Raw genomic sequence first — 27,693 nt, 5'->3', positions numbered from 1 at the left:
GAAGTTGCCATCCAGTTTTGAGCAAACTCAGGCATCTGGAGAAAGGTGTAGTGCTGTAGGAAGAAGATCAATGTCCTTCTCCACTCTGTCACTGTAAATGTCAACACATTCTCTCCGATAGCTTACTGTCACTCTGTTTATCCTACTGAATCTGTCATCGAGGTTCAATCTTAGCCAGTCTAGAAATGCATTCAACATTTTCCCCACTTACCATCATCCACACAAACCCTGACATCACTAACTCTGAATGCCGTTTGAGCTGCCTATTTACTTGCTCAGGTCAGCTCCCCATATACAACAATAGTTATAGCTGTGGCATCCATTTTCACCTCCTTTACTTCTCTCTCTCTCTGTCTTTCTCTGTCTCTGTCTCTGTTTCTTTCTCTCTCTCTCTCACTCTCCCCCCACCCCCTCTCTCTCTCTCTCTCTCTCTCTCCCTCTCTCATTCCAAGAGGAAACACACACAATTGGTCAGGAAGAGTCAAAATAGGTTCTGTCTGTCATTTGGCTTCTCTCCCCTTATCAGGAAAGGATCCTGATGCTAAATGACCCAAGCATTGTCTAGCCTGATATTATATGGGCCACTCTTGACTTAGTATGCCAGCATCCCCTGAGGTGGACAAAATCTCCTTTGATTGGAGAAAAACAAACTGCTGACATATGTGGCTAGCCCCAGTATGTGGATTGTATCTCTGGTTGAGGTGGCAAAATCCAAAATAGCAAAGCCGGACAGCAAAAGCAAGCATCCAGGTATGCTCAGAGACACTGAACGCTATGACAGCAAGCAAAAAGCTCTGAGTTTCTGCCACGTCCTGTCTCTGAGCTGGATGCATGTTCCTTGCTGTAGCATTGTACATACAGTTTCCAGTACAGTCTTAGGTGTATCATTGGTAGGTATAAGCATTTTGTAAGTAGACATGTGCAATGAGTGTTCAAAGAGACTGACACATGTCAGATGCTCGATGCCCATTCAGCATGCTAAGTTATTGGCGCCCATGCTGTTATCTCACATGGAGCTAGCAAAAGGTTGTCTTTGATTTTCATGTTGAATTTTCTGGCAAGTTTGATAAGATCACAACACATGGCAAGTTGGGCTGTTAACAAGACATTTAACAAGCAATAATGTTTATCATCTGGGAACTTGCTGCCTTGCAAGAATCTCACCACACTGCTTGAGTAAAGATGCAGTAGATGATCTCAACATCAAGATGGGACTCAGCAAATATATCATTTAGATAGGTACATGAATAGGGATATGGGCCAAATGCAGGCAAGTAGGACTAATTTAGTCTGAGAAACTTGGTTGCATGGATAGGTTAGACCGAAGGGTCTGTTACTGTGTTGTATGACTCTATGACTCTTTATTAAATGAAAGAGTCCTTATTCTGAGATTATGCCCTCTGGTCTCCTATTAGTTTCCCATAAGGGGAAGCAATGTTTCCACATCTACACCCAGGAATCTTGCATATTTCAAAAAGGTCAACTCTCAATCTCTTAAACTCCAATGAGTACAAGACTAACCCAGGCAATGTCTTCTGATAATACAGTCCATCCAAATCCAGGACCAGCCCTGTGAACCTTCTCTGGACTGCCTCCAATGCCAACAGGGCTTTCCTTCAATAGAAAACCCAAAACTATTCACTGTATTCCTGTTATTGTCTGACAATTTACCAACAATATATTAGTTTCCAAACTTATTTTTCTATCCTTTTTAGATAAATGTTTTATATAGGTATTTTTCCAATCCTCCAGGACTTTTCCAAATTCTAAGGATTCTTGGACTACTATGACCAGTCATACATTATGTCTGGAGCTATTACTCATAATATCTTCACATACATTCTATCGGGTCTCGTAAACCTGTTGGTCTTTTGCTGCATTAGTCTCCCTAGCACTCTTTTTCTTGTAATAATTTCTTTATTTCCTCTCCTCCTCTTGCCCCTTGAATATTTAGTAATTTGCAAAACTATCGATGTCTTCCACTGAAGACTGATGTAAAGTATTTATTTAACTCCTCTGCCATTTCCTGGATCCCCATTATTGTTACCTCATCTTCATCCTCAATGGAACTCATGTTTACTTTGCCTTCTCTCTCTTTTTTAGAATTTACAAAGTTCATACTTTCCATCCTGTTATTTCCCTCAAAGTTACTCACTTTTGTTTATTTTTTGGTCATCTTTTGTTGATGTTTTTAAACTTTCCCAATCCCCTGGCTTACTACTAATCTTTGTTATATCCCATGTTTATTCTTTCAATTTGATGATATCCTTAGCTTCCCAAGTTAATGTTGGCTTGCCCCTCTCCCAGAATCCTTATTTCTAACTGGAATATATCTTTGCTGTCAGCCTTAAATATTTTCTTAAACATTTGCCATTTTTCATCAACCAACTTTTCTGAAGTTTCTTTTCCAGTCCATTCCAGTCCACTCTGCCTGTATTCCTTTATAATTACCTTTATTCAAGCTTAGCACAGCTGTTTCCTTGGTGATCATTTACGCTGGCATTAGTTATTAAAACTGCTTTATTACACATCAACAAATCCAAAATAGCACCATTCCTGATTGGATGCACAACATATTGTTTGAGGAAAATGTCCCAAATACAACTTATGAATTCTTCCTTGTGGCTTCCTCTTCCAATCTGGTACTCCCAATCAATATAAAGATGAAAGTCAAAATTTATTCCCTGTCTCACCATATAACTGTTACGCAGCTTCTAGACTACGCCTGCCAGTATCAAGCTCCCTTTATACTTCTTGCCTCCACAAATATGGATTCTTCATTTTGTAATCCAAGATAATTTACTGCAATCATATTTATTCCAATCTGTACTAGATATGTTACTCCACCACTTTTTCCTTCCTGCTAGTGCTTTTGAAAAGTCAAATATTCCTGAATATTTAGTTTCTACCTTTGATCTCCTTGTACCATGTTTTGAAATGCTACAACATTATATCCATTAACCTGTATTTGTGGTATTCATTCATTGATTTTGTTTTTAATACTATGGGCATTTAATTGAAGACCAAATGTCTTGTCTGTGTACAGCTTTTTTTGTTCTCTTTCATTAACTGAACTACTTCTATCCATGTTCTTCCTATTTGGTGCATTGAATTATTAATTGCCAATTATTGTCCCTGCTGTCCACCGCATCTTTGTGATCAGTGACATCCTGAACTCTAATTGGCTTAGTAGCATTGGCATGAACAATTCAGGGTCAAATTTAGTTTAACTAGATGGTAACAATCCAATTACTGTATGGTTTCCTTAAAATTAATGGCAAGCTTTATGACATAACTTCCCACCGTCTCCTAACTCATTTTTTGACATCACTTCATAAAATTATCTCTTTTTGAACAGCGTATCCACCTTAGCTTGATACGTATTAGTGTCTAGTGAGGTCATTTAGTGAGCTACATGGTCTGCTGCTGGGAGGAGAAAGGTGCTCTTGGCCCAGTGTGGCAGTCTCCTGGTGCGGCAGTCTTGTTCCACATGGAGGACTTCTTCATCTTCGGCATTGGGTATTCCAGCAGCCTGGCAGGCAGTCACATCCAGGAGTGGCAGTCTTGGCTTGATGTGGCGGTATTTTTTGGTGAATGCTTCTGACTTAGTATCCAACGTCCCAGCTGTATCTTCAGAGTATTCCATCATTCCTAAAGCAAATTTCCCCAGGAGCTATTAACTGAACTGTTATGAACTTTGTCTTAATTTTTTTTATTATGTATGACTTTTGTCATTGATGTAGGTCCCATGGTGGGGTGATTTATAAAACTGTTCACTTTATTTTTAATGTAAAAGCACACATGATAATACATTTCTATTCTGTCCTGTTTTATTCTATTCAATTGTATTATGTATCTGTTTGTATAATATAGAATCACTTCTAGTGAAGGTAGAGTCTCTTCTCAGTGTTTTTAAACCACCCAAGTGTCCCAGTTAATACAACTAAGCATTCTGAAAAATCAGTATCAATGTCCCTTTCTTTTCAAAAACTATATGTAATTCTACAAAACAGTGTTAATACCTAGAATATTAAAGGTCAAAGTAACCATACATTTGACATACATAGGTATGTTACATACTTTAAGTTAAAAACAAAATATTTTAAGACATAGCTATAAGTATGTAAGGCTTGACTGAAAACGCCTTTTACCTCAACTTGTTTTAACAGTAGCCAGCACCATGAAAGCCTCCATAAAACCATAACCACATGACCTTATTTTTGATCTGGGTCACATTGCCTTCTTCCTTCCAGAAAATGTTTTCAACAAAAAAAACACTCCAACAGAATATAATTTAACTTTTCAGTTGCTTACTCAAAAAATACTGCTAAGAAAACAACTCAGTTCTGTAGAATTACTTAACTTTGCTTCATGAATTGGATTCAGGTGTCTCCAGTCTTGATTTATTTGAAGTCTATGTGATTATGGCAAATAATAGAAGAAATTTTTATTTCACTTGATTAGTAATATTTAAATTCAAGTCATTTGGATAATTCAAAATAAATTAAGAAGAGATTTTAATCACAATTTTACAGGAAAAATTTTATCTAATATATTGTTCTCATTGCCCTACAGGAGACCTCATAAGGTTCCATTGTTTACCAGGATTCACTCTGATTGGTAAGGAAATTCTTACTTGTCGGCTCGGAGAACGTTTACAAATGGATGCTGCTCCTCCATCTTGTGAAGGTTTGTACTTCTTATTAATGCAATCACTGTCTTTCTTGTTAATACAATCCTAATTGTTTACATAGATTACTGGCTTCCATCCAATCAAGTTTCTGAGAAGTGTTTATTCTGCTGCAAAAAATAAAAATGGAGGTTAAAAATACTTAGGGTTTTATCTCCACGGCATGCAATCTCAAATGCTGACTTCATCTAATTTGAATAATTGGTTTGCTCAGAATGGGATGTCATTGATCTACCAATAAAACTGCCAGCAGCACGCAATCTGCAGAAGGGCCAGTCTGTTGTACTCCCAGGACAAAAAAGAAATTGCTTGAGGGATGTTGAACAGTTATTGCAGTATTATTATGAGTGTAGTGGTACTGTTGATATTCTCAGTAATACCTGGGGAATTTTTTTGCCTCAGCAGTGCTCATTACAGTTTGGAAAATGTGTAATTCCCATAGACAGCCAATTACTTAGTGGGGCAGAGGAAAGTAAGTGAAAGGGATGCTGAGAACTCTTCATCTGGAAAATAGCTGGACTTAAAGAAAGGTGTCCAGATCTAGAGGGCATAAGTGAGAAGGGAAAGATTCAAAAGTGACCTAAGGAGCAACTTTTTCATGCAGAGAGTGTTGCATGTCTGGAATGAGCTGCCAGAGCAAGTGGTGGAGGGGTGGTATAATTACAACATTTAAAAGGCACCTGGATGGGTACATGAATATGAAGAGTTTAGAGGGATATAGGCCATATGCTGTCAAATTTTTTCCTATGTGATCAAATGAAAAAAAAACTTTACATTTATGAGCACTATTTTTCTTGATTTTATAGAATTGCAATATTCAGCATCAGCAGAAATGTTTTCTCTGAGCTCAGAGCTTCTTTCAAATTACGAGAAGTAAGCATTTGTGATGCAATGTGCCTGAGAAAATCGAGATATAGAGTATTCTGATTAGTCATTATTAGTATTGGGTGCAGTCAACATTTTGTTTTCTAACATCACTTTCAATGTGCTCATACTCCTGTCCTGATGAATAGACCTGAAATCTGTGATGCTTTTTGTCAAACTAATAAAGTTCCCCAACACCACTTTTTCCCCAATCCCATCTTTTTAATAGTGGAGTTCAAACTGTGCATAGAAATTTAATTTGATACCATAATTTAGAAGTTTGGGAAGTAATTGTCAGAAAAGTAGTTAAAAATTCATAATTCAATGGCAGGATGCAAATTATACATCGTACACCTCCGCAAAACAAATAATTCTTCTAAATCTTTTATTCGATGTCCTTCAGAACATCACAACTATTTTGCAGATAGGACAATCATTAGAAACATAGCATTTCCTGCTATTAATCAATGGCATAGAGTTTATAAGTTCAATAGTCAACAGAGTTACAATTGTTTGCAGTCACATGAAATACATAGTCTTATAATTCATTGCTATCCATTTAGATATCTCCAAAACATTATTGATTTTCCGTCTGTAAGAATTTTGATTGTGTACTTACTGGAAAGAAAAATAACATTTCATAACAATATCATTTGTCTGGTTTGAGACAATATTAGCAATCAGCAATTGTTTCTCTCTTCTCGTCTTTGATTTTACAAACCTGATAGTGAAGGGGGCAGAGGCTACACTAATGTTTGCACTGATGAGAATGTTGAAGCATCCTGTTAAATTTGTTGAAGCTGGTTAAATTTGTTATATTAGAACTCTTCATCAAATTTCAGACTGTGGAAAGAAGGAAACCAGAGAGTGCCACAGGATATATATATAGGTCCCAGGAAGCAAAAGGGCCAAATTTTGATATTTCTAACTTAATACGTCTAATAACCTGCTGAACATCTTTGCATAAAACTTCAATGTCAGGATGAAATATGAGAGTATTTTAGATACAGTGAGGATTCTTGAGTGGAAAGCTTTAAGCAAGTATCAACTATAAAACCCATTTTGCATGCATGAACGATCGAAGAAAAATAAATCCAATTGTATGTGCTCTTCTCCATCACTGCCATGAATGCTTCAATAAAGATTTAACTGAAGACCTAAATAATGAAGTAATGCCTGAAATTGTAAACTTTATCACAACAGGGTAATGAAGCACTGCTTTTCATTCCATGCAGGCCATAAAAAAGAAGTGCCTTAGCAGGAAAACCTTAAATCATAATAAATATATTGGATTTTATTATATTGAAAAGTCTATGCACGTCCAATAGCCCGGGTTCTTATTTGGCTTATTCAGAATACTAAATATCCTGATAAGTTATCCAGTGTAATCATTGTTTTGTTTCATTTTTACCTTCAGTTCTGTGTCCAGTCAATGAGGTGCGAACTGATTCGACAGGTGTCATATTGAGCCCAGGTTACCCAGACAGCTACCCCAACTTCCAGACCTGTGCTTGGAGCATTATTGTGGAAAAGGGTTACAACATCACCTTATTCTTTGAATTCTTCCAGACGGAGAAAGAGTTTGACGAGTTGGAGGTTTTTGATGGTAACTTCAAAACTGTTATAAATAGTATCCAACATTTCTTTATCTGAATACACATCCAAAGCATCATTGTCTGCATTGATGTAGTATTTTGGTCATAAAATAGTACGCAAAGCTATCAAGAACTAGATATTCCACACTAAATTGTTTCTCAAACACTGCCACTTTAGATTGCTCTTCTAGCAAATTCTGTATCATGTAATAGAACTTAGGGGTGGCTCAGTGGCTCAGTGGTTAGCACTGCTGCCTTACAGTGCCAGGGACCCAGGTTCGATCCCAGCCTTGGGTAACTGTCTGCGTGGAGTTTGCACATTCTCCCTGTGTCTGCTTGGGTTTCCTCCGGGTGTTCTGTTTTCCTCCCACAGTCTAAAGATGTGCTGGTTATGTGAATTGGCCATTCTAAATTGCCCAGGGTTTTAGGTGCTTTAGTCTTTCTCTTCAGGGTTTAGGGTTTCTCTTCAAAGGGTCGGTGTGGAGTTGTTGGGCTGAAGGGCCTGTTTCCACACTGTAGGTAATCTAATCTACTAATTTAGTTTTGCACCACCTTCAAAAAAGCTTTACTTTATAATCAACACCATATATACTGAAAATTGTCAGTATGTTGGCAATAGCGATGGAAAAAGGAAGCATTAGGCTAATATTTCAGATCAGTGGCATTCCAATCGGAGCCCCATTATAATGTAATATTTTTCAAATAAACAGACTTACCACATTCCAATTAGTTAATGTCAAATTCTATCTGAATTATACTTTCTTTCATTTCCTGAAGATGTGCAGAAATTTAATTCAATATTTTTCACAGTCAAGTCAAGCAAATAATCTAATCAGAAATTGCAAGTAGTTAGTGTCTCAATAGTTTGTTTTCAGGATAGCTGGCAGTAGAGAATGTGACACATGCATTTGAAAAGTTCTCCTTATGGTCCTAAATTCTTTGAACTTCATAAAATGTTCAGAGAAGGTAAGTGCAGATTGTTTGTCCTGTTCCACATCTCCATTTGGATAAGCTGTTTGTTGCAATTTTTTAATGTTTGAATTTTCAAATTTAAAATCCAATTAGGACAATTGAGAGATCACAGAGGAAAAAGCAAGAAGAATTTCACTGGCTTACAATTGCAGGATGAAACTTAATTTTTCCCTTCCTGCAGTTTACCCAACATTAATAAAGTCACCTAAAATCGTACATCATTATGTACAGATGGATAGTAGCCTGAAGCAAAATTTAAGAGCAGTAAAAGCTAACTTGCACCCCTGACTATCTTGAGCACCCCATTGCTAACCTCCCACAATACAATCTGATGATTTAACCCAAGAAAATCTTTTGGGATCAGTGGAAGAAGCTCTTTGCAGCCAAGTTTGCTGCTTACTGTGACTGGAGGCTCGTCTTTTCTTACCAATGCTCAGAGCATTGCATTAATGTCTGCCGGAGTCAATTTGATTTTGTATAACAAATAGTGCATTGGCCTCATTCAGTCAGAGGCACTTTTATGTATTCAGCTTTCGGACTATCTTAGACTTCATAGACACTTCCAGAGTCCTGTGAAAATTCCAAGCAAGAAACTTTTAGGCTGACCTGGGAGTACAGATGAAGACTCATTTTCATTGAAAAAAAAAGCACCCCGATAATGCAACGCTCTCAGTACTGTACGGAAGGATCAGCAGAGATTTATATGGTCATATTCTTTGTTATGAATTGTTCCTCAATTCCGCCAGTGCACTAAAGTTGATGGATTAACATGCTAACATTCTTAGGCCATTAATTCATGGATAGTTTCTGGACTTTATCTCTTATTTTATCTTACATTGCCAAATATTTCATAAAACTTAAGTGGCAAGGCACTAGAATCTATGATAATGTTACATAATCTATTTGACTCATGGAACTTAACACAAATTCCTGCTGCAACAGGCATCAAATGAAATATAACTCATAGAGTCATACAGCACAAAAACAGACTCTTCAGTCTAACCCATCCATGCCAATCATAATCCAAAACTAAGCTAGTCCCACCTACCTGCGCTTGGACCATATCCCGTCAAATATGACTTCTTCATGTACTTATCTAAATGTCTTTTAAATGTTGTAACTGTACCACCATCCATCACTTCCTCTGAATTTCATTCCATACATGAACTACTCTGTGTAAAAAAAAAAGCCCCTCATATCTTTTTTAAATCTTCCTTCTTTTACCTTAAAAATACTCTTCCTCGTCTTGAACTCCCCCACCCAATGGAATAGTCACCTGCCATTCCTTTATCTATACCCCTGATGATTTTATAAACCTCGATAAGGTCATCTGTCAACTTCCTATGCTCCAGTGAAAAATGTTACAGCCGATCCAGCCTCTCCTTCTATCACAAATCCACCATCCCCAGTAGTGTCCTGGTAAATCTCTTCTGAAACCTTTCCAGCTTAAAAATATCCTTTTTGTAACAGAGAGACCAGAACTGGATACAATATTCCAGAAAAAGGCCTCACCAACAATCTCCACAAACATAGCATAATGTCCCAGTTCCTGTACTCAAAGGTCTGAGTAATGAAAACAAGCATGCTAAACACCTTCTCAACCACCTTATCCATATGTGATGTAAACTTCAAAGAATTATGTCTCTGGACCTCTTGGCCTCTCTGTTCTACAACATTGCCAAGGCCCTATTTTTAATGATAGATATCTTTGTTTGCTTTACCAAAATGCATTAGCTCTCATTTGTCCAAATTAAACTTCATTTGTCACTCTTGAGCCTATTGACTCAACTGATTAAAATCTCTTTGTAAGCTTAGATCACCTTTCTCACTGCCTTCTATATTCTCATTTAAATCATTTATATAAATATCAAACAAAAGTGGACCCAACACTTTTCATCATCTGAAGAAAACTTACTCTGAACTAAACTTAAATTTTGAAAAAAGCAATCCAATGTTAATGTTCAATTAAAATCTTCAATGATATCTAATTGACTGCAAAGTACTTTAAGATGTCCTGTGCTCATGAAAGATGCTATATAAATGCAAGTATTTATTTTCTTGTTACTACAACAAAAAGGTCTCAAATATTTTATCTGGTTTTAGGGGCGGCGCAGTCACTCAGTGGTTAGCACTGCTGCCTCACAGCACCAGGTTCAATTCCCATCTCGGGCAACTGTCTGTATGGAGTTTGCACATTCTTCCCATGTCTGCATGGTTTCCTCCGGGTTCTCTGGTTTCCTCCCAAAATCCAAAGATGTGCAGGATAGGTAAATTGGCCATGCTAAATTGCCCATTGTGTTAGGTATATTAGTCAGGGGTAAATGTAGGGGAATAGTTCTGGGTGGGTTGCTCTTCAGAGGGTCGTTGTGGACTTGTTGGGCTGAAGGACCTGTTTCCATACTGTAGGAAATCTAATCTAATCGAAATAAATGGTAGGCTACATTTATGACTATATTCAAGAGCCACAGCTATTTGTACTAACACATCATTTGACTGACAGCGGTTGTAAAGCTAGCATTTTGAATGCACATTAGCAACAATTCTAGCCACACTGGAATTTGCACTATTTTCGTGAAGGAAATGAATTTAAGAAAGAATTTAAGAAAGAAATAATGCAGCCACTAGTTTCCTTCTCTGATACCAACTAAAGTTGAGTGAAATGCAAGGTTAACATTCAAATAACTAAATACATCCTGATATCTGCCTCAACATTCAATAGCAGTAAAAGCAGCTTGTTTTTCTTGTTTGAACAGTCTGTGTTTTTCATGCAAGTATAGCTTAATTTTTTGATTTGTATGTGATGTCCAATTTTCTTCTGACAAAAATTTCAACCTAGCTGTTTCAATATAGCCACATAATTCAAATAAATTGAACATGTTGGGTAACGGTTGCTAGTGATAATTCTTTCTTGCCCAGTGACATGAAAAGTAATATTACACTCTGAAATGGACATATAAAAGTACAGTTTGATGAAAATTCAACATGTTAAGTTTTGTTGAATGATGTGAAACTTTGCTCTTAGTACAGATGAGAAAAAATACCATAGGGTTGAATAGAACTGTTGTAATTTTAACTTCAATGGGACCGCTGAAAACAGTTTCATATTTGCAATTTGCAATTCTATATTAAGCTTTCTGTTTATAAACATTTAAATTACATTAAAGAAGCATATTCCCACATATATTAAAACAGTATTTCAATTGTAAATTTTCTCTGCAGTGAGCAGAATGATAAATAGTTTTACTGGGTTTTGAAATGCAGGAGTCTATTCATTTGCACAAGACTCTTGTGATGCATCTTTAAGGTCTGTATCTTGTGTTTGAAGCAAGTATGTGTCTATGAATCCTAATCAAAATTAATTTATTGAAGATTGAGGCTACTTGGCTCCAAAAATATTCCTTTTGTATAATAATGTTGGTTCACCCTCAAATATCCACATTTCAAGTTTGTACAGTATTGAATTTGGTGTCCATATCATGAAACTGTAGAATTTAACGAAGACCATGGTCTGGATTTTCATCATTTAGATAGATAGCAGAGGTTGGGTAAATATTTGGCTTAACCCCCCCAACCAGTGAGAAAATATCCACAAAATATGTTTGTGAAAGTCTCAGAAACCTCTCACTCATACTCACTTGAGGGAGAAAACTCTTTCATCTATTAAATGCTTTCAAAGATTTTAAATCCTCTTAAGGAGTCAATTTGACACAAAAAACAAACTTCTATTCAATAACTACATCAAAAGCAGTCAATCCTATAATAACTTTTTAAAACTGCCAATTGAAATATGGACTCAGTTGTTCCCAACTTCATCCATCAAGATAAATGATTTTCAATCTTTTGAACTTAAATCAAGCATCAATCATTGTCTGAGCTCTAATTACAGCCCTTGGTAAATGTCAAAAAATGTTATATATTGAAATTGTAGGAAGAGATGGTGATGTGCTTTCAAACTAAACCAGAAAACCTGTAAATCAATATAATAAAGCAGGGTTTTTTTTTCTTCATTCCACTGAAAAATGCAGCTTGGTCCTTTTCATGTTTAAGGGGCTGGGGATTTAAATAAATTCAGTTTGTAATACTTAGCAGACTTCATTCATCCTTCAAGAATTGCTTATGTTTCTCCATAAAATTGACATTCCTGCACAGCAAATGCACCTCCTAACATGGCAAAAAATATGATCTGTTTATATTCAGCAAGACTTTCAAATGACCACATTGAGTTTGGGTTTCCTACGATGTAACTCACATTGTGCCACTTTGTCTTGCATAGAAGATGGGATTAATCATAACTAGGGTGCGACTTCTGCTTCAGGATCACACCTACCAGTTTAAAAGTCTTTTGAGATTTGGCTTGACTTGCAAAAGTAGAGATTGTTGTATTTATTCTTGTCAAGAATTAATTTGAAAGAACCTGGATGTGAAGCAAAATCTTTAATAAGACAGACAATGGACAGCTGAGCTTCTGGACGATAATTGTTAGTGTCCCTACTTTGAACCGGGAGGCCCAGGTTCAATTCCAGCTGTTACAGAGGTCTATGATAATATTTCTGAATGCATTGATTAGGAAATATCTGAAGGATAATTATGCTCCTCACTCATTCAAATAGGAGTCTTTCTCTGTTACCCTCTCAACTATTAAACAATAGACACATCATCCCCCTCAATGTCTCAGCATTGATTACATGCTAAGCTTTGCCATTGACTAATTCACATTTTGGGTCCTTCAATTACAAACTGAAATGATAAATAAATGCACATTTATTGTTCGTGCTATCTGAGATACACACATGTAAACTGCAGCACGCCTGAGGTATGCACACAGCAGGTCAAATGTGGAAATCTCAAGTCAATACCTGTATCTCAAAAGAATGCTTGACTCTCTGCAAATGTCTTTTCCCTCAGGTGGGGAATCTCATGACTAGGGGGCATATTTTGAAGGTGAGAGAAGAAAGACTCAGAAAAGACATGAGAGGCAATTTGTTTTACACAGAGCATAACTCATGTGTGGAATGAACGTCTGGAGCTAGTGGTGGATGTTTGTACAGTTTCAACGTTAAAAGACATTTGGATAAGTACATGAATAAGAAATGTCTAGAAGGATATGGACCAAATGCAGGCAGGTGGTCCTAGTTTAGTTTAGCATTATGGTCATCATAGACTGGTTGGACTGAAGGGTCTGTTTCTGTGCTGTGTGAGTCAATGACTCTATCAGAGAAAGTTGGTGGATCCCAAGGCTGTCTTCAGAGTCTAATTTTCACTAAGATCTGAGTGATCAGAGAATCTCCCTTCAATGTTACTCGTGATGAATAGATGGACATCCCTTACCCATTTGAGAGATTATTTCCTATCTAAAGAATACTTTGTAACAAGCCTGAATGCTGAATCATTTATAACAAATTTCATTCTTTTAACTGAGGGAGTGGAATAACCTCAAGCATAAAAACAATCCCCAGATGGAATTGAGCAAAATTCACTTGCATCAAAAGGCATTCGACTTAGAGTGGCTTTAGGCAGAAAAAAATAATGCAATTTAAATGCTAATTGCAAAGAAACGCGCATGCAGGCAAGGACATTTTGTTTACAGAATACATAACCAAATCGGCAGACTTTGAAAATAATGTTGCTTGGTTTGAAAGTCAAAGTGTATTGAACATTTACTTTTTAAGCAACATTTCAAATATAGGATGATACTGATCATAATACACAATTATGAATGAATTTAAATTGCAGTGACAAAGGTCTCACCATTAATATGGCTGAGAAGATCTCATTAGACCATTATGCCCCCAAACAAAAAAAAGGGTCTGAAATTTAATGTTGTAACAGAATTATTTTAGCTGTCTGCGATTAGCAATTTCTCTGATTCTCAGCACAGATACATAGCTACCTTCCTTGTGTACCTGTATTCCCTGTCACCCAAAGAAATACATGAGACAGAATTTAATGTTCAGAGTTTGGAGGTGTATGGCATTTACTCATGGGAGGATGCCAGGTGAGGTTGCCAACCTGCCTCTGCCCAAATTAACATGTGGCCAACCTTCACATCTGGATGTTACTAAATATATCCCTCAGTCGGAAATTAGTGTCCAGTTAAGGGCCTCACGGCTGGTATTCAGTGGGCAGGGCAGACACATTGTGAGAAGTCCTAAAAACATTTTTTGAAAGCAAAAGCACAGTGCCCGATTGTGGGATTTTAAGATCATAAGATGCAGGAACAGAATTAGGCCATTTAGCCCATCTTGTCTGCTTCACCACTCAATCATGGCTGATATGTTTCTCAATCTCATTCTCCTGTCTTCACCACATAACCTTGATCCCCTTACCAATCAAGAACTTATCTATCTCTGTCTTACATACGCTCAAAGACTAAGCTTTCACAGGCTTCTGTAGCAATGAGTTCTGCAGCTTAGCCAGGAAGAAGGGACAGTTACTGAAAATCCTTCCTTTGCCCTCTCCTCCAAACCCCTTCTCCCTCCTGTGGCCCCTGCCTTGGTCCTCGCACTCCACACTCACCTTTGACTTGAGGTCCTTCAGCAATCCTGGGCCACTCGTAGATGCATCTCTGATATTCCTCGTGGCCTTGACTACCTGTACTCTAGAGTCACTTGCTTCTCATTAGCCAACTGCTCTCATCTGAGGCCTGTGCAGGCAGAGAAATGGGATTTATTTTCCTTTCGGGAAATCCTGGTCGTGACCATTCTCCAGTGTGTGGGTGAGACCTCTATCACTTGGATTAGATTCCACCTATAGGATTGAACTGATTACAAGTTATAGGTCATGAAATAAAAAGGACAGCGGCAATGTAGATACATAATTGGCTGTGTGATAGCAAACAAAGAACAATGGTCAATGGATTTTTTTGGGTTAGTGGAAGTTTCGTAGTAGAATTTCCCAGAAGTTCTTATGGGGACCCTTGCTTTATATATATGTATATATATTAATGATCTGATGTATATATATATTAATGATCTGGATTTTGGTGGTGCAGAGGACAATTTCAAAGTTTGCAGGTGACATGAAACTTGGAAGGATTGTAAACTGTGAAGACGACAATGCAGAACTCCAAAAGGAAATTGACAAGGCAGTGAAGTTGGCAGATAGGTGACAGATGAGGTTCATTGCAGAAAAATGTCAAAAGAACATTGGAAATCAGTACAAAATAAGGGTTACAATTTTAATGGGGTGCAGCAGCAAAGGGACCGAGCTGCATATGTGCACAGATCAATGAAAGTAGCAGAACAATTGGAGAAAGCAGTAAATAAAGTATACAGTTTTCTTGGCTTTATTATTAGAGGCAGAATACTAGAGCAGGGAGGTGATGCTGAACACTTGTCTGACCTCAACTGGTATATTGTGTATGATTGTGGCACTCCATTATAGGAGAAATGTTTATGCATTGGAGGGAGTGCAGATTTACAAGAATGGCTCTAGGAATGAGAAATTTTAGTTATGAGTATGTATTGAAGAGGTTAAGACTATTCTCCTTTGACAGAAGAAGGTTGAAATAAGAATTGATAGTGAGCTTTGAGAAGATTTGTAGCTTAGGTTGAGGTTCTTGATGCAGGTTTGCTCGCTGAGCTGGAAGGTTCGTTTTCAGACATTTTGTCACCATAATAGGTAAAATCATCAGTTAGCCTCCGGATGAAGCACTGGTGGTATGGCCTGCTTTCTATTTATGTGATTGGGTTTGCTTGAGTTGGTGATGTCATTTCCTACATCCAGAATTGATAATTTTTCAAAATCATGAGCAGGCTAGACAGAGTGGACAGGATGATGTTGTTCCTGTTTATAAAAAAGGAACATGAATAAGACGGCATAGATTAAATTGATGTCCAACAGAAGCAATGGTGTTGTGGGAAATAAACCTTTTTCACACAGCAAGTAGTTAGAGGAAGGAATGCACTGCCTGGAATTGTAGTGGAGGCAAGTTCAATTGAGGCACTTAAGAGAGTATATGATGATTATTTGAATGGAAATAATGTGCAGTGATGTGGGGAAAAGACAAGAGTTAACATTAGATGTTAGAGTCAGTTTAGGCACAATGTGCTAAATCACTCCTTCTCCACTGCAGTGATCTCATGATTTAGTGATATATTTGACCTTCAGAAGTGAGATTAAAGGCAGCTGTTTTTCCTTGGCACACCTACCAAGGTAAAAATTCTCTGAAGGGTATGACATTTTTCTCCAGAGCATGTGGGGGAATTGGGTGGGTATGGAATGAACTGTAGTCATTCCTCATGCAGCTTGGAACTGGCCACAGTGACTGCTGTGTCCTGAAGCTGGCTGTTTCAGACACCCACCTCCTTTTCCCTGGGATTTCTGTCAAATTGTTTCCTTAATCATTAGGTTGTCTAGCCCTCATCACTCACACCCCTCACTCTGCATGCTGATACATGATCATTCATTCCAACTCAAGCCACACCTTTTGATCTTTTATTATTCATCTATTGGATGTGAGCATTGCCGGCTGGGTCAGTATTTATTGGCCATTCTTGGTTGCCGTTGAGAAGGTGCTGGTGAGTTGCCTTCTTGAACTACTGCAGTCTATTTGGTGTTGATAGACCTTCACTGTATTAGGAGTCAAGGCCCAAGCCCAAATGGGCCCTCATATCCTCTGTGTAACCTATGCCAACTACCCATCATACAGCACAAAGAAATAATTTACACTGATCCATTAGCACTAAACCAGTGCAAAATAAATGGCAACAGCAATTTGAAGATGCTTCTGCTGTTGCATGATTCTATTGTACCCTGCCTAAGTAGAACTGCCACACTGTCATTTTCAATTTGTATCCAATTATTTGTTTAAAGACAGACATCTTTTCATTTGTTCTGCTTTTGTGTTGCTTTTATACAATGTTTTTCTTCACATTTTAACGTTAACATCTGTTGCCATGATGGCAGCACACATATAAATCAGAAATTGAAACAAAAATGCAGTTCTAACTTAAACGTATTTTCAGATTTGTGCCACTTGAATATCTTTATACCAATGGAGAAAGAATGTTTTGTTGCTAATTTTTACAGATGACAAAATTGAAGTAGAAAATTATGACAGAGCTAACAACAAAAAGCTTGGTCAATAAATTAACAACTGTAAGCATTTTTCATTTGAATTTGGAAGTTTCATGATTCTAAGAAGCGTAAAATATAACTAAATAAAATTTAATAGCCAAGAGTTTCAAATACATGAAAAATCAGTCCAGCACTCGCTGGTGGTTTCTTGTATTACACACCTTTTTCATTGCATAATATAATGTGAGGATGCTGCTTGAAAAGTACCATGATAATATAGAAGACATTATAGATTTTAACTAAAATATTGAATACTCGATTTGTATGAGATTTTTGAATACAATAAATTAGATGTCACACAGTTAGGAGATACAAGTATCTATTTTGTAGCACATAATTTAACTGACGGCAATATGTAAAATTCTTAATATGTTCGTAAAACTTCCATGTCGAAGTTATCAAGACACAAAATGATCAAAAAATCTGTTGTGTAATTTAAATGATAAATATTGCAGTTCTTCAATTATTGATAACACAATGCTTGTTATCAGCTGTATATTCTACAGTAGATGCTTGAAGTGCAAAACTATTGATCACAATACATTATTCAACTTTTGATCCAACATCTCCCTTTGTAATTTACTTACATCATGTTTTCATTAGTATTTTAAACAGTGTTCCTTTGATTTCAGATTGCATTGTAAGTATGATTTATTCAACATTAAAATTTATTGTTTACTTTAATTGTAGATTAAATTTTGTATGCTAATTTTCTGTTTTTACTAAGGTCCAAACAGCCATAGCCCATTGCTGAGCTCCTTCAGTGGGGACTATTCTTCCCCTTTTAATATCACGAGCAATGGTCACCAACTTTTTCTTCGCTGGTCAGCTGATCACGGTACGAACAAAAAAGGCTTTCGCATCCGATATGTTGGTAGGTAATCGTTTTAATCACACAATGTCCTCTTTTGTAACTTCACCAAATCAATCTGGAATGAAATGTAATGTAAGTGTAATGTCCCACTTTTTCAATCCCAGCCTTTTACTGCAGCACTCCAGAATCTCCACCCCATGGTCTAATACTCAGACAGACAGGAGGACAGCTCAATAGTGTTGTTCGCTGGGCATGTGAGCGAGGCTATCGGCTTATTGGGAATAGCACAGCGACATGCAGGAAATCACCGTATGGATTTTATTCTTGGAATGCACCTGCCCCAGCCTGTCAAGGTAAACAGATCCATGAGCCTTGGTGGATATTTTCTTTTAAAAACAAGCAAAAACATTTCCTGGCAACAATATTTCTTTCTTTCCCACTGTATCCTTAACTCTTCTCTGTTTGGAGAAAGAAGATTATCCATAAATGATTTGGATGCGAGCATAAGAGGTACAGTTAGTAAGTTTGCAGATGACACCAAAATTGGAGGTGTAGTGGGCAGCGAAGAGGGTTACCTCAGATTACAACAGGATCTTGTTCAGATGGGCCAATGGGCTGAAAAGTGGCAGATGGAGTTTAATTCAGATAAATGCGAGGTGCTGCATTTTGGGAAAGCAAATCTTAGCAGGATTTATACACTTAATGGTAAGGTCCTAGGGAGTGTTGCTGAACAAAGAGGCCTTGAAGTGCAGGTTCATAACTCCTTGAAAGTGGAGTCGCAAGTAGATAGGATAGTGAAGAAGGCGTTTGGTATGCTTTCTTTTATTAGTCAGAGTATTGAGTACAGGAGTTGGGAGGTCATGTTGCAGCTGTACAGGACATTGGTTAGGCCACTGTTGGAATTTTGCGTGCAATTCTGGTCTCCTTCCTATCGGAAAAATGTTGTGAAACTTGAAAGAGTTCAGAAAAGATTTACAAGGATTTTGCCAGGATTGGAGGATTTGAGCTATAGGGAGAGGCTGAACAGACTGGGCCTGTTTTCCCTGGAGCGTTGGAGGCTGAGGGGTGACCTTATAGAGGTTTACAAAATTATGAGGGGCATGGATAGGATAAATAGACAAAGTCAGTTCCCTGGGGTGGGCGAGTGCAGAACTAGAGGGCATAGGTTTAGGGTGAGAGGGAAAAGATATAAAAGAGACCTAAGGGGCAACTTTTTCACACAGAGGGTGGTATGTGTATGGAATGAGCTGCCAGAGGAAGTGGTGGAGGCTAGTACGACTGGAACATTGAAAAGGCATCTGGATACGTACATGAAAAGGAAGGGTTTGGAGGGATATGGATCGGGTGCTGGCAGGTGGGGCTAGATTGGGTTGTGATATCTGGTCAGTATGGACGGGTTGGACCGAAGGGTCTGTTTTCATGCGGTACATCTCTATGACTCTATTATCCATTGAAAAGAGCATTATTTTGTAACAAATGATCAGACATCATGTTAAAAACATGAAGCCAAAAAGCTGATTTGTACAATTCACTACTATTATATTTTAATTTAAAGCAGTCTCATATACTTATTTTTACTTTAGAACCATTAACTTAGCTAATGGTAAATTAATGTTATTCAATTTTTACCAGTAAATCCTCACTAGTTTCAAGGTAGGATTATGATAATTCAGCTAATGGTCATTCAGCAATTCAGCAGCGTTGCCTAGGAGAAAGTAGAATTTCATGTCTTCAGCAAAATTAATCACACATGAGTTAATCGATTGCTCCCCAGTGAAAGAATGGGTCTATACCAATTTTAATCTTAAAATCACAGATTTATGCCATTGGTCTATTTCCAGATGGGAATGGTCAAGAGTGCAGAATTTTCAGGCAAGACAATTTAATAATTTCTTTAGGGGATCCTTTCAGGCCTGAATTCAACGTGCAGTTGTGCTTTGATAATGTTAAGGCTGTGGTTCTGGAAAGACACAGCATCAGGTAGCATCCAAGGAACCGGGTAATCGACATTTCGGACATAAGCCCTTCATCAGAAATCTCCTGTTCCTCTGTCTTTCCAGCACCACACTTTCAACTCTGATCTCCAGCATCTGCAATCCTCATTTTCTTCTGCTTTGATCATGTGAGCAGACTACAAATTGAATCTTCAAAGAGGAACCTGGTTATATCACTCAGTGGATTTTAACTGACCACTGATTGAGCTCGTAAACTCACAATTGATCATGTCCCTGATTCAGCTGAGAGGCTATAATCAGGTTCCAAATTGCCTGCTGCAGGGAGACACAGAGTAAATCATATTCCCTTAAAGAGGCCTGATGAAGGGCTTATGCCCGAAATGTCGATTCTCCTGTTCCTTGGATGCTCCCTGACCTGCTCTGCTTTTCCAGCACCACATTCTTGACTCCCTTAAAGAGGCTAATGTTCTCGATTGCATCTTCCCTCACCACTGCCAAAATCAAAATTATATGAAAAAGTACATGCACAGCTCAAAACTGTTGGGCAATTTGAAAATGCAATCAGTGACAGATATATGCAGCTTAATTGGCCTAATTGTGTTGTAACCTAGCCTACAATGCATTGCAATTTGCAGTTAATGAGCGGGCAAATATGGTTGAAAGTGTTCAGCGATTACATTGTTGTAGCCCTCCAAGGAAGTCACAGAAAACTGACATATCAGCATCTTAGTTTCTGCATTGTTACAAATAAATATCAATTTGGATAACCATTCTAAAAAATCACAGATCCATAAAAAGAAAAGGTGTTATTTTGGGACACAGATAGGAGGAAAGTTTGACTCTAAATATGAAAATCATTGTTGCTGGAGGAACTCTGGCTTGGAGCTGATATGTTGATGTGATAGGTCCAAACACATTGGGAAGGGGAGAGTTACCTGGACACTGTGTTTTGTGAGGCATTCATACTACTTAAATCAAATGCTGCAAATTTGTTCAGTTGTCAGAACAGGAAGGTATGACTACCAGCAAGGCAGGTAGCTGGAGTAAGGAGGTAGTGCTGAAGTAGCCTCAGCCCTTGAACTTGAAAAATGTGGTGCTGGAAAAACACAGCAGGCCAGGCAGCATCTGAAGAGCAGGCGAATCGACATTTCAGGCATAAGCCCTTCTTCATGAATGCCCGAAACGTTGATTCTCCTGCTCCTCGAATGCTGCCTGGCCTGCTGTGTTTTTCCAGCATCACATTTTTCAAATCTGGTACTCCAACATCTGTAGTCCTCACTTTCTCTCAGCCCTTGAACTTGTCTAACAGGGTTGAGACTCCTGGTTCCTGTGTGGATGAGAGCCGGAGCTGTAGGGAGGATGGGCAAACTTACCATAGCACTACAGTAGAGGGAGCCATTCAACACTGGGGAGAAGAGAAATAGAGTTGTGATCAGATATAATAGAGTCTTGGGAATAGATGCTGTTCTTTGTGGTGAGGATTGCATGTCCTGAAGGCTATGTTGCCTTCCTGCTGCTTGGGTTCAGGATATCTCATCAAGGCTGCAGAGGAACTTAGAACAGGAGGGACAAGATCCAGTTGTCATGGTCCACAAAGGTATCAATGACATGGTTAGGAAGAGGTTCTGCTGAGGGAATACGTGCAACAAGGGGCTAAATTGGAAAGCAGAACCAAAGAAAAATCTCCAAATTACTACCTGAGCCAGGAGGTAATTAGTTAAAGGAGTAATTGCGTGGCTCGAAGATTAATCTGGGAGAAATAAGTTTGAATTCATGGGACATTGGTGCCAGAGATGGGGAAGGAAGGAACTGTTCTAATGGGATGGGCTCCATCTGAATCATGCTGGGACCAGAGTTCTGGAGAATCACATAACTCAGGCTGTGGATAAAGCTTCAAGCTAAAAGGGGGGTGCGCGGAGAGAGTGCAGGTTCTTACATGGAAAATTATGGAAAACATTAAAGGTGGGGAGGAGTTAGTAGGGGTTACGAAAGATTCCAAAACAAGTAACAGGTCAGATAGAATGGAAAGGCTCTGGAATCTAACTTCAGGCACAGCAAGAAAGGGAACAACTATGAGAAGGGACAATGTCAACTCAGAACTGAGGGTGCTGTACTTAAATGCATGCGGTGCACAAAACAAAGTAAATGAGTTTGTAGCGCAGATTTAAATTGGCAGGTAAAATGTTATGGGAATCATAGAAACAAGGCTGCAAGAGGAACAGGGTGAAAACTAAATATCCAAGGAGACACGTCCAATCAAAAAGACAGGCAGATGGGCAGAAGGGCAGGATTGACTGGTCAGTAGGAAATTAAATTAAATTGAGAACGACATGTGATACAGAATCAGAAGGCATAGAATCTGTGTGAGTGAAGTTGAGGAACCGCAAAAAGAAAAGGACTCCAATGGGAGTTATGTACAGGGCTCTTAACACTAGTCAGGATGTGTGACAGAAAATTAATCAGAACATAGAAAACATGTATAAGATAGGCACAATTACAATAGTTATGGGTGACTTCAATATACAAGTGGACTGGGAAAATAAGATTGGTAGCAAATCCCAAGAAACTAATTCATAGAATGTTTGCACGATTTTGTTTTGGAGAAACTTGAGGTAGAGCCCTCTAGGCAATTCTGAATTTGATGGTGCGTCATGAGGCAGACTTGCTTGGGGAGCTCAAAGTGAAGGAACCCTTAGAGGACAGTGACTATAATATAATAGAATTCACCCTGGGGTTTGAGAGGGAGAATTTTGAATCAGATGTGCTATATTACAGCCGAGTAAAGGTATGATGAGGGAGGAGATGGCCAGAAGTGATTGGAAGGGGAGACCAGCAGGGAAGATGATGAAGCAACAATGGCAGGAGATTTTGGGGTAATTCAGGAGGCATAGCACAAATTCATCTCAAGGAAGTGGAAACTTATTAAGGGAAGTATAAGAGAAGTCAGCAACAGCATAAGTGTAACAGAAAAGTAGCATACAATGTGGTAAAGATAAGTGGGAAATTAGAGGATTGGGAAGCTGTTAAAATCCAGCAGAGAACAGCTAAAACAGCAATAAGGGTGGCACGGCGGTTCAGTGGTTAGCACTGCTGCCTCACAGCACCAGGGATCCAAGTTCGATTCCAGCCTTGGGCTCCTACCAGGATCTTTGTGTCTCTGTGAATGTATGGAGTTTGCATATTCTCCCCATATCTGTGTGGGTTTCCTCTGGGTGGTCCAGTTTCCTCTCACAGTTCCAAAGATGTGCAGGTTAGGTGAATTGGCCATGCTATATTGCTCATAGTGTTTAGGGGTGTGTAGGCTAGATGCATTAGTCATGGGAAACTGCAATAGGGTAGGGGTGAGATGCTTTTGGAGGGTCAGTGTGGACCTGTTGGGCCAAATAGCCTGTTTCCACACTGTAAGGATTCTATGAGGGTGAAGAAGATGAACTATGAAGGTAAGCTAGCTAGTCATATAAAAGGAGATTGCAGGAGTTTTTCTGGATATATATAACAGCAAAAAGTGAAGCATGAGTGGATATTGGCCTGCTGCAAAATGAGGCTGGAGAAGTAGTAATAGGGAACATAGAAATGGCAGAAGATTTGAATAAGTACTTGGTCCTGAATAGGAAGACACCAATAGGATATCAGAATATCAAGCGAGTCAGGGGCAGAGGTGAATGTGGAGGCCATCACTACAGAGCAGGTGCTGGGGAAGCTGAAAGGTCTGAAGAGATGGCTAAATCAGCTGGGCTGGATGAGCTACAAACCAGAAAGAGATAATTAAGGAGACTGTGGAGGCATTAATGGTGATCTTTCAGCAATCACTAGAGTCAGGCACGGTTCCATAGGACGGGAAAATGGCAAATATGACACCCTTGTTTAAGAAGACACTCATTAAAGGTCATAAGATGTTAATGTTGTGGGGTGAAGGCTGATGATGTCTGTTGCCCTTCCCAGATCAACACCAATGATCACAATGATTCCACCCTGTACTGTCCCTTCAATCTATTTCTTCATTTATCACCGAGTCGATTTAACACTGAAGCAAAAAGGAAAAGAAATGTGCTGGTTCCAAACCAAGTGCCCTCGGACTCATGACTGAGAGTTGGGTATTACCCACTCTGGTGAGGAATAGCTGGGCAGGCACTAATCATTCAGCTGAGTCTATCCTTCTTTTCTGAACTCTGAGCTCAGGGGGCAGGTCCTGCTTCTGTGATGGTTGTTCCTCGTTATCACCATCAATGTCTTAACACTCTTCTTTTTTTATATATTTTCTCTTAATCTTCTGGAAAGTTTGACTCCAACCAGGACCCTCATGCCTCTGAGATTATCCATCCAAGGATTGTATCAACAAGATGCATCTATTTCATTGTCTTCCCTTTTATCATTCATTTAGTCACCTTGATAACCTTAAAGGTTAATCAGACCTTGTCACCAGGTTCCTGTTTAATTCGCAGTGCCTGGTTCTACCTTGCACTGTAGCCTATTGTCCCTGTAAAGTTATCCCATTACCCACATTGAGATTTAGCTGTTAACTATTCTAGTGTAGATATTAAGATGCAACTATATGGCTCACTGGGGGATTCAATTGTGGAGGTTGCAGTCGGAATGTTGGAATGCAGAGAGGATTATAATCAATATATAATTCTACACATAATCAGACAGATGGAAGGTAACAGTGCGCGCTTATCGTATATCCACATCCTGACTGCAAGCACTCCTGAGCAAGATAATGAGTGAATCCCATTCATGTCTGTGTTGCACTGGTAATGTCTATATAACTGAAAAGATGGAATCTAGCTGTCAAAGTAGCAGTAACTTGCAATGTTCTGCAGCTTCTACCTAAGTGGCCTTTTTTGTCAGCCACATTAGTGTGGAAACACACTCCAAGACTTTTTTTATTCACTCACAGGATGTGGGAGTTTCTCAATCTGTGCTTTTCACTAATTTATAATGTCTAATCTAACTGCTAATTACAGCTGTTTGTAATACAAATGTTTGAGCTGTGCAGTGGCCTCATGTAGTGGCTACAAGGTACTATAGAGATATCCAGGGAGACAGGGTATTGATGAGCATTCATTCTGAAGTATGCAGATGACCCTCAACTAGGATGATGGAGTAGTGGAGAGATGAGTTACCTTTCAATACTGTTGTGTTCACAAAGTAACAAAATGGGAAAAAAAAGACAGTTTCTATTCACTATCATAATCAGTGGATCAAGAAGGCACCACTTCACTGCTTTTTCCAGAGCAATAAATGATGACAAAATAAGTGCCACTTACAAACAAATGAAGAAAAACTTCACTTTCCAACATGGTTTTAATGCCTTGGAGCACCAGTGAGTTGTACTGTTCAGTGATAAAAGGGAGCTTAGTGCTCACCACCCACATATGTAGAATTTACAATATCAACTATGTTATTGTTTGCACGTGGTGGAGGAACTGCTGGCTTCACACCTTGACCCATTGAACATCATGTAGCATTAAGGAGAAGTGGGATCTGTACCATCAATTAGTTACAGCTTGACAGAGATTGGTGCACACAGCTGATAGTGAAAAATGAGCTGATGATGAACAAATATCATGAACTTAAGATATGAGAATGAAAGGAGGGATTAAGTGAGGTGAAAGTGGGTGGCACATCTGTTTGTGCTGATGCAGATAGGGCTAACAGTGAGATCTCCTCAGTAAGTGAACAGACAGTGCAGAGGTTAATGCTGTGGGATAGAGATGGTGACATCACGAGAAGTACGGTTGCGAGACATGTTGGATGTAGTAGCAAAGAAAGAGGGAGTGCAAGGTATCAGAGAGCAGATAGTGGCACACACCTAACCAGCATAGTGAAGGTCAATAATCATTTTGTGAGCATTACTGGGCATTCTGATGGACCATTAACCAAGGCAGTTCGGGCACCACACCATGCGGCAGGATGTCGAAGTCCCTGTCTGCAAATCAGGGTAATCAATTTCCACTTGTCTGCATGTCAAGGATGAATCATGTAGGTTAATACCAGCCCTTGGTCAGGTGAGCAATAGAATTTAAATTATGGAATAGTGCTAATCCCAGCAGTGGTGTATACTCCTGACTCTAAATGATTGGGAGAAGTGGGCTAACATCAGACGATAAAATGTGCTAAATAGTTCATGTGGCGACTTTGGGATGATGACATGAGCAAACGCTTTTGGACATAGAGAGAAACTGCTTGAAACACTTGGATGATTTTTGGCTAGATTGAGCCCTGTTATATGTTGACAATTGACCCCCTTATCCTTTTTCACAATATTTAACTCTCAAATTGTTTTGATGGAGCTTGATAAGTCATTCATTTAACACAAAAAGTATTTCTGTTGCTGGAAATGCAACTGCAGATCTATTATCAGAATGTGATTAGTTTGGAATAGTTTAAGAATTTGGAAGGCAATGTGACATTGCTTGCACATGTGACAGGCAATTGCAAGACAGTGCAATTTTCTTGAGTTTCCTTTGCATGTACATGTGCTTACCTAGTGATGAAACACATTAAAAGATGCTGTGTCATCTCTTAAAGGATGGAAGCATGCAAAGCATAAAATTCTTTTCCTTTCAGATGAAAAATTGAAAAATGTAAGTAGGGCACAACTATAGCAAAACAAAATCCAAGCAGAGTTTTTTTTGGAGTTGGAAGATCAGGTAGAATTGTGTTCTGTAGGCTTTAGCTGCGCACATAATGATACTTTTCAGAGCAGTGAGGTGGATTTTTTTCTTAAAAACAGATCTGTGAGTACAGTGCACTTAAATAATCCACAAACCTTCAACCCAGTAGCATCTTGTATCAAAGAATGAAAATGTTTACAATAAATAGTTTATTTGTTCATCATGAAACCTAGTTGGATTGTTTTTGTCCTGACCAGCAGTCAGGTGATTTGATCATCTCAGTGGTTAAAATGGGTTTTATACATTTGTGATGGCTTATTGGAGGACGGGAAAAATTTCTGGCTGTAAGAGCTGCTCCTTTTTTTGAGGTATTTTAGGTGTTGGACATGATTTCCTCGAATTCCAGGAGCAGCAATTACTGTTTTATATGCTGTTGCATTGTTTTGGAACTTTGGGAAAAAAAAGTCAAAACAACAGCAGTTTAAAAGGGAGAAGGGCAGACAAAGGAAGCACATGGTGAGGACAGTGCAGGAGAGAGAGAGAGAGAGAAACAAAAACCTGCACAGTTACCACCTTTGCTGTTTGAATTCGTGTATCGCTGGACATCGGAGTGCATCTGGGAAAATTAACAAACAGTGAAATTCACAACTAATCTTGGAGGAACTGTTGGGCGAAGTTCACAGCACAGAATCAGATAAGTTAATTGTTGTTTTAAGTCTGTCCAATAGGAAGGCTGCAGGAGTGGGTACAGTGGATTCTTTCTTGATTATATGTTTTTGGAGATAAGTCTCTTGATTAAACTTAAAATATAAGCTATAGCTATTAATTTAACCTGGGGCAGTTTTTGTAGAGGAATAAGACAGTGTTATTTTCTGGGTTGTAGATTGTGAAGGAGCAAAAATAACCTTTGCAGTGATATGTACTTCTTGTCAGATGTGGGAGTTTAAAGAGAGTTTAAGGGTTACTGCAGATTATATCTGCAATAAATGCTGTTGGCTGCAAATCTTATCAGATCGAGTGAATCGGTTGGAGAGACAAACAGAAGCGATGAGGAATTTGCAACAGCTACAGTATGTGATGGATGGCAGTTATAGAAAGGGGGGAAAGT

At 38.6% G+C, this 27,693-nt stretch overlaps 1 protein-coding gene across 3 annotated transcripts in view; it reads left to right on the top strand.

Moving 5' to 3' along the window:
* The window catches only part of csmd3b (CUB and Sushi multiple domains 3b), a 1,935,846-nt gene that overhangs the window by 1,807,266 nt on the left and 100,887 nt on the right, over positions 1-27,693 (top strand). For all 3 annotated transcript variants that reach the window (XM_087986040.1, XM_087986041.1, XM_087986039.1), the window contains 4 exons: positions 4,576-4,689; positions 6,972-7,160; positions 17,927-18,073; positions 18,178-18,366. In XM_087986040.1, coding sequence (XP_087842166.1) covers positions 4,576-4,689; positions 6,972-7,160; positions 17,927-18,073; positions 18,178-18,366 — 639 coding nt within the window. The remainder of the gene's footprint in view (positions 1-4,575; positions 4,690-6,971; positions 7,161-17,926; positions 18,074-18,177; positions 18,367-27,693) is intronic.

This window comes from Chiloscyllium plagiosum, unplaced genomic scaffold, assembly GCF_037043375.1.
Source record: "Chiloscyllium plagiosum isolate Xiang-an unplaced genomic scaffold, Cpla_swu_hap1 HiC_scaffold_4, whole genome shotgun sequence".
NCBI lineage: Eukaryota > Metazoa > Chordata > Chondrichthyes > Orectolobiformes > Hemiscylliidae > Chiloscyllium > Chiloscyllium plagiosum.
The sequence above is the reverse complement of the archived record's forward strand: the minus strand, read 5'-3'. Positions and strand labels throughout refer to the sequence as shown.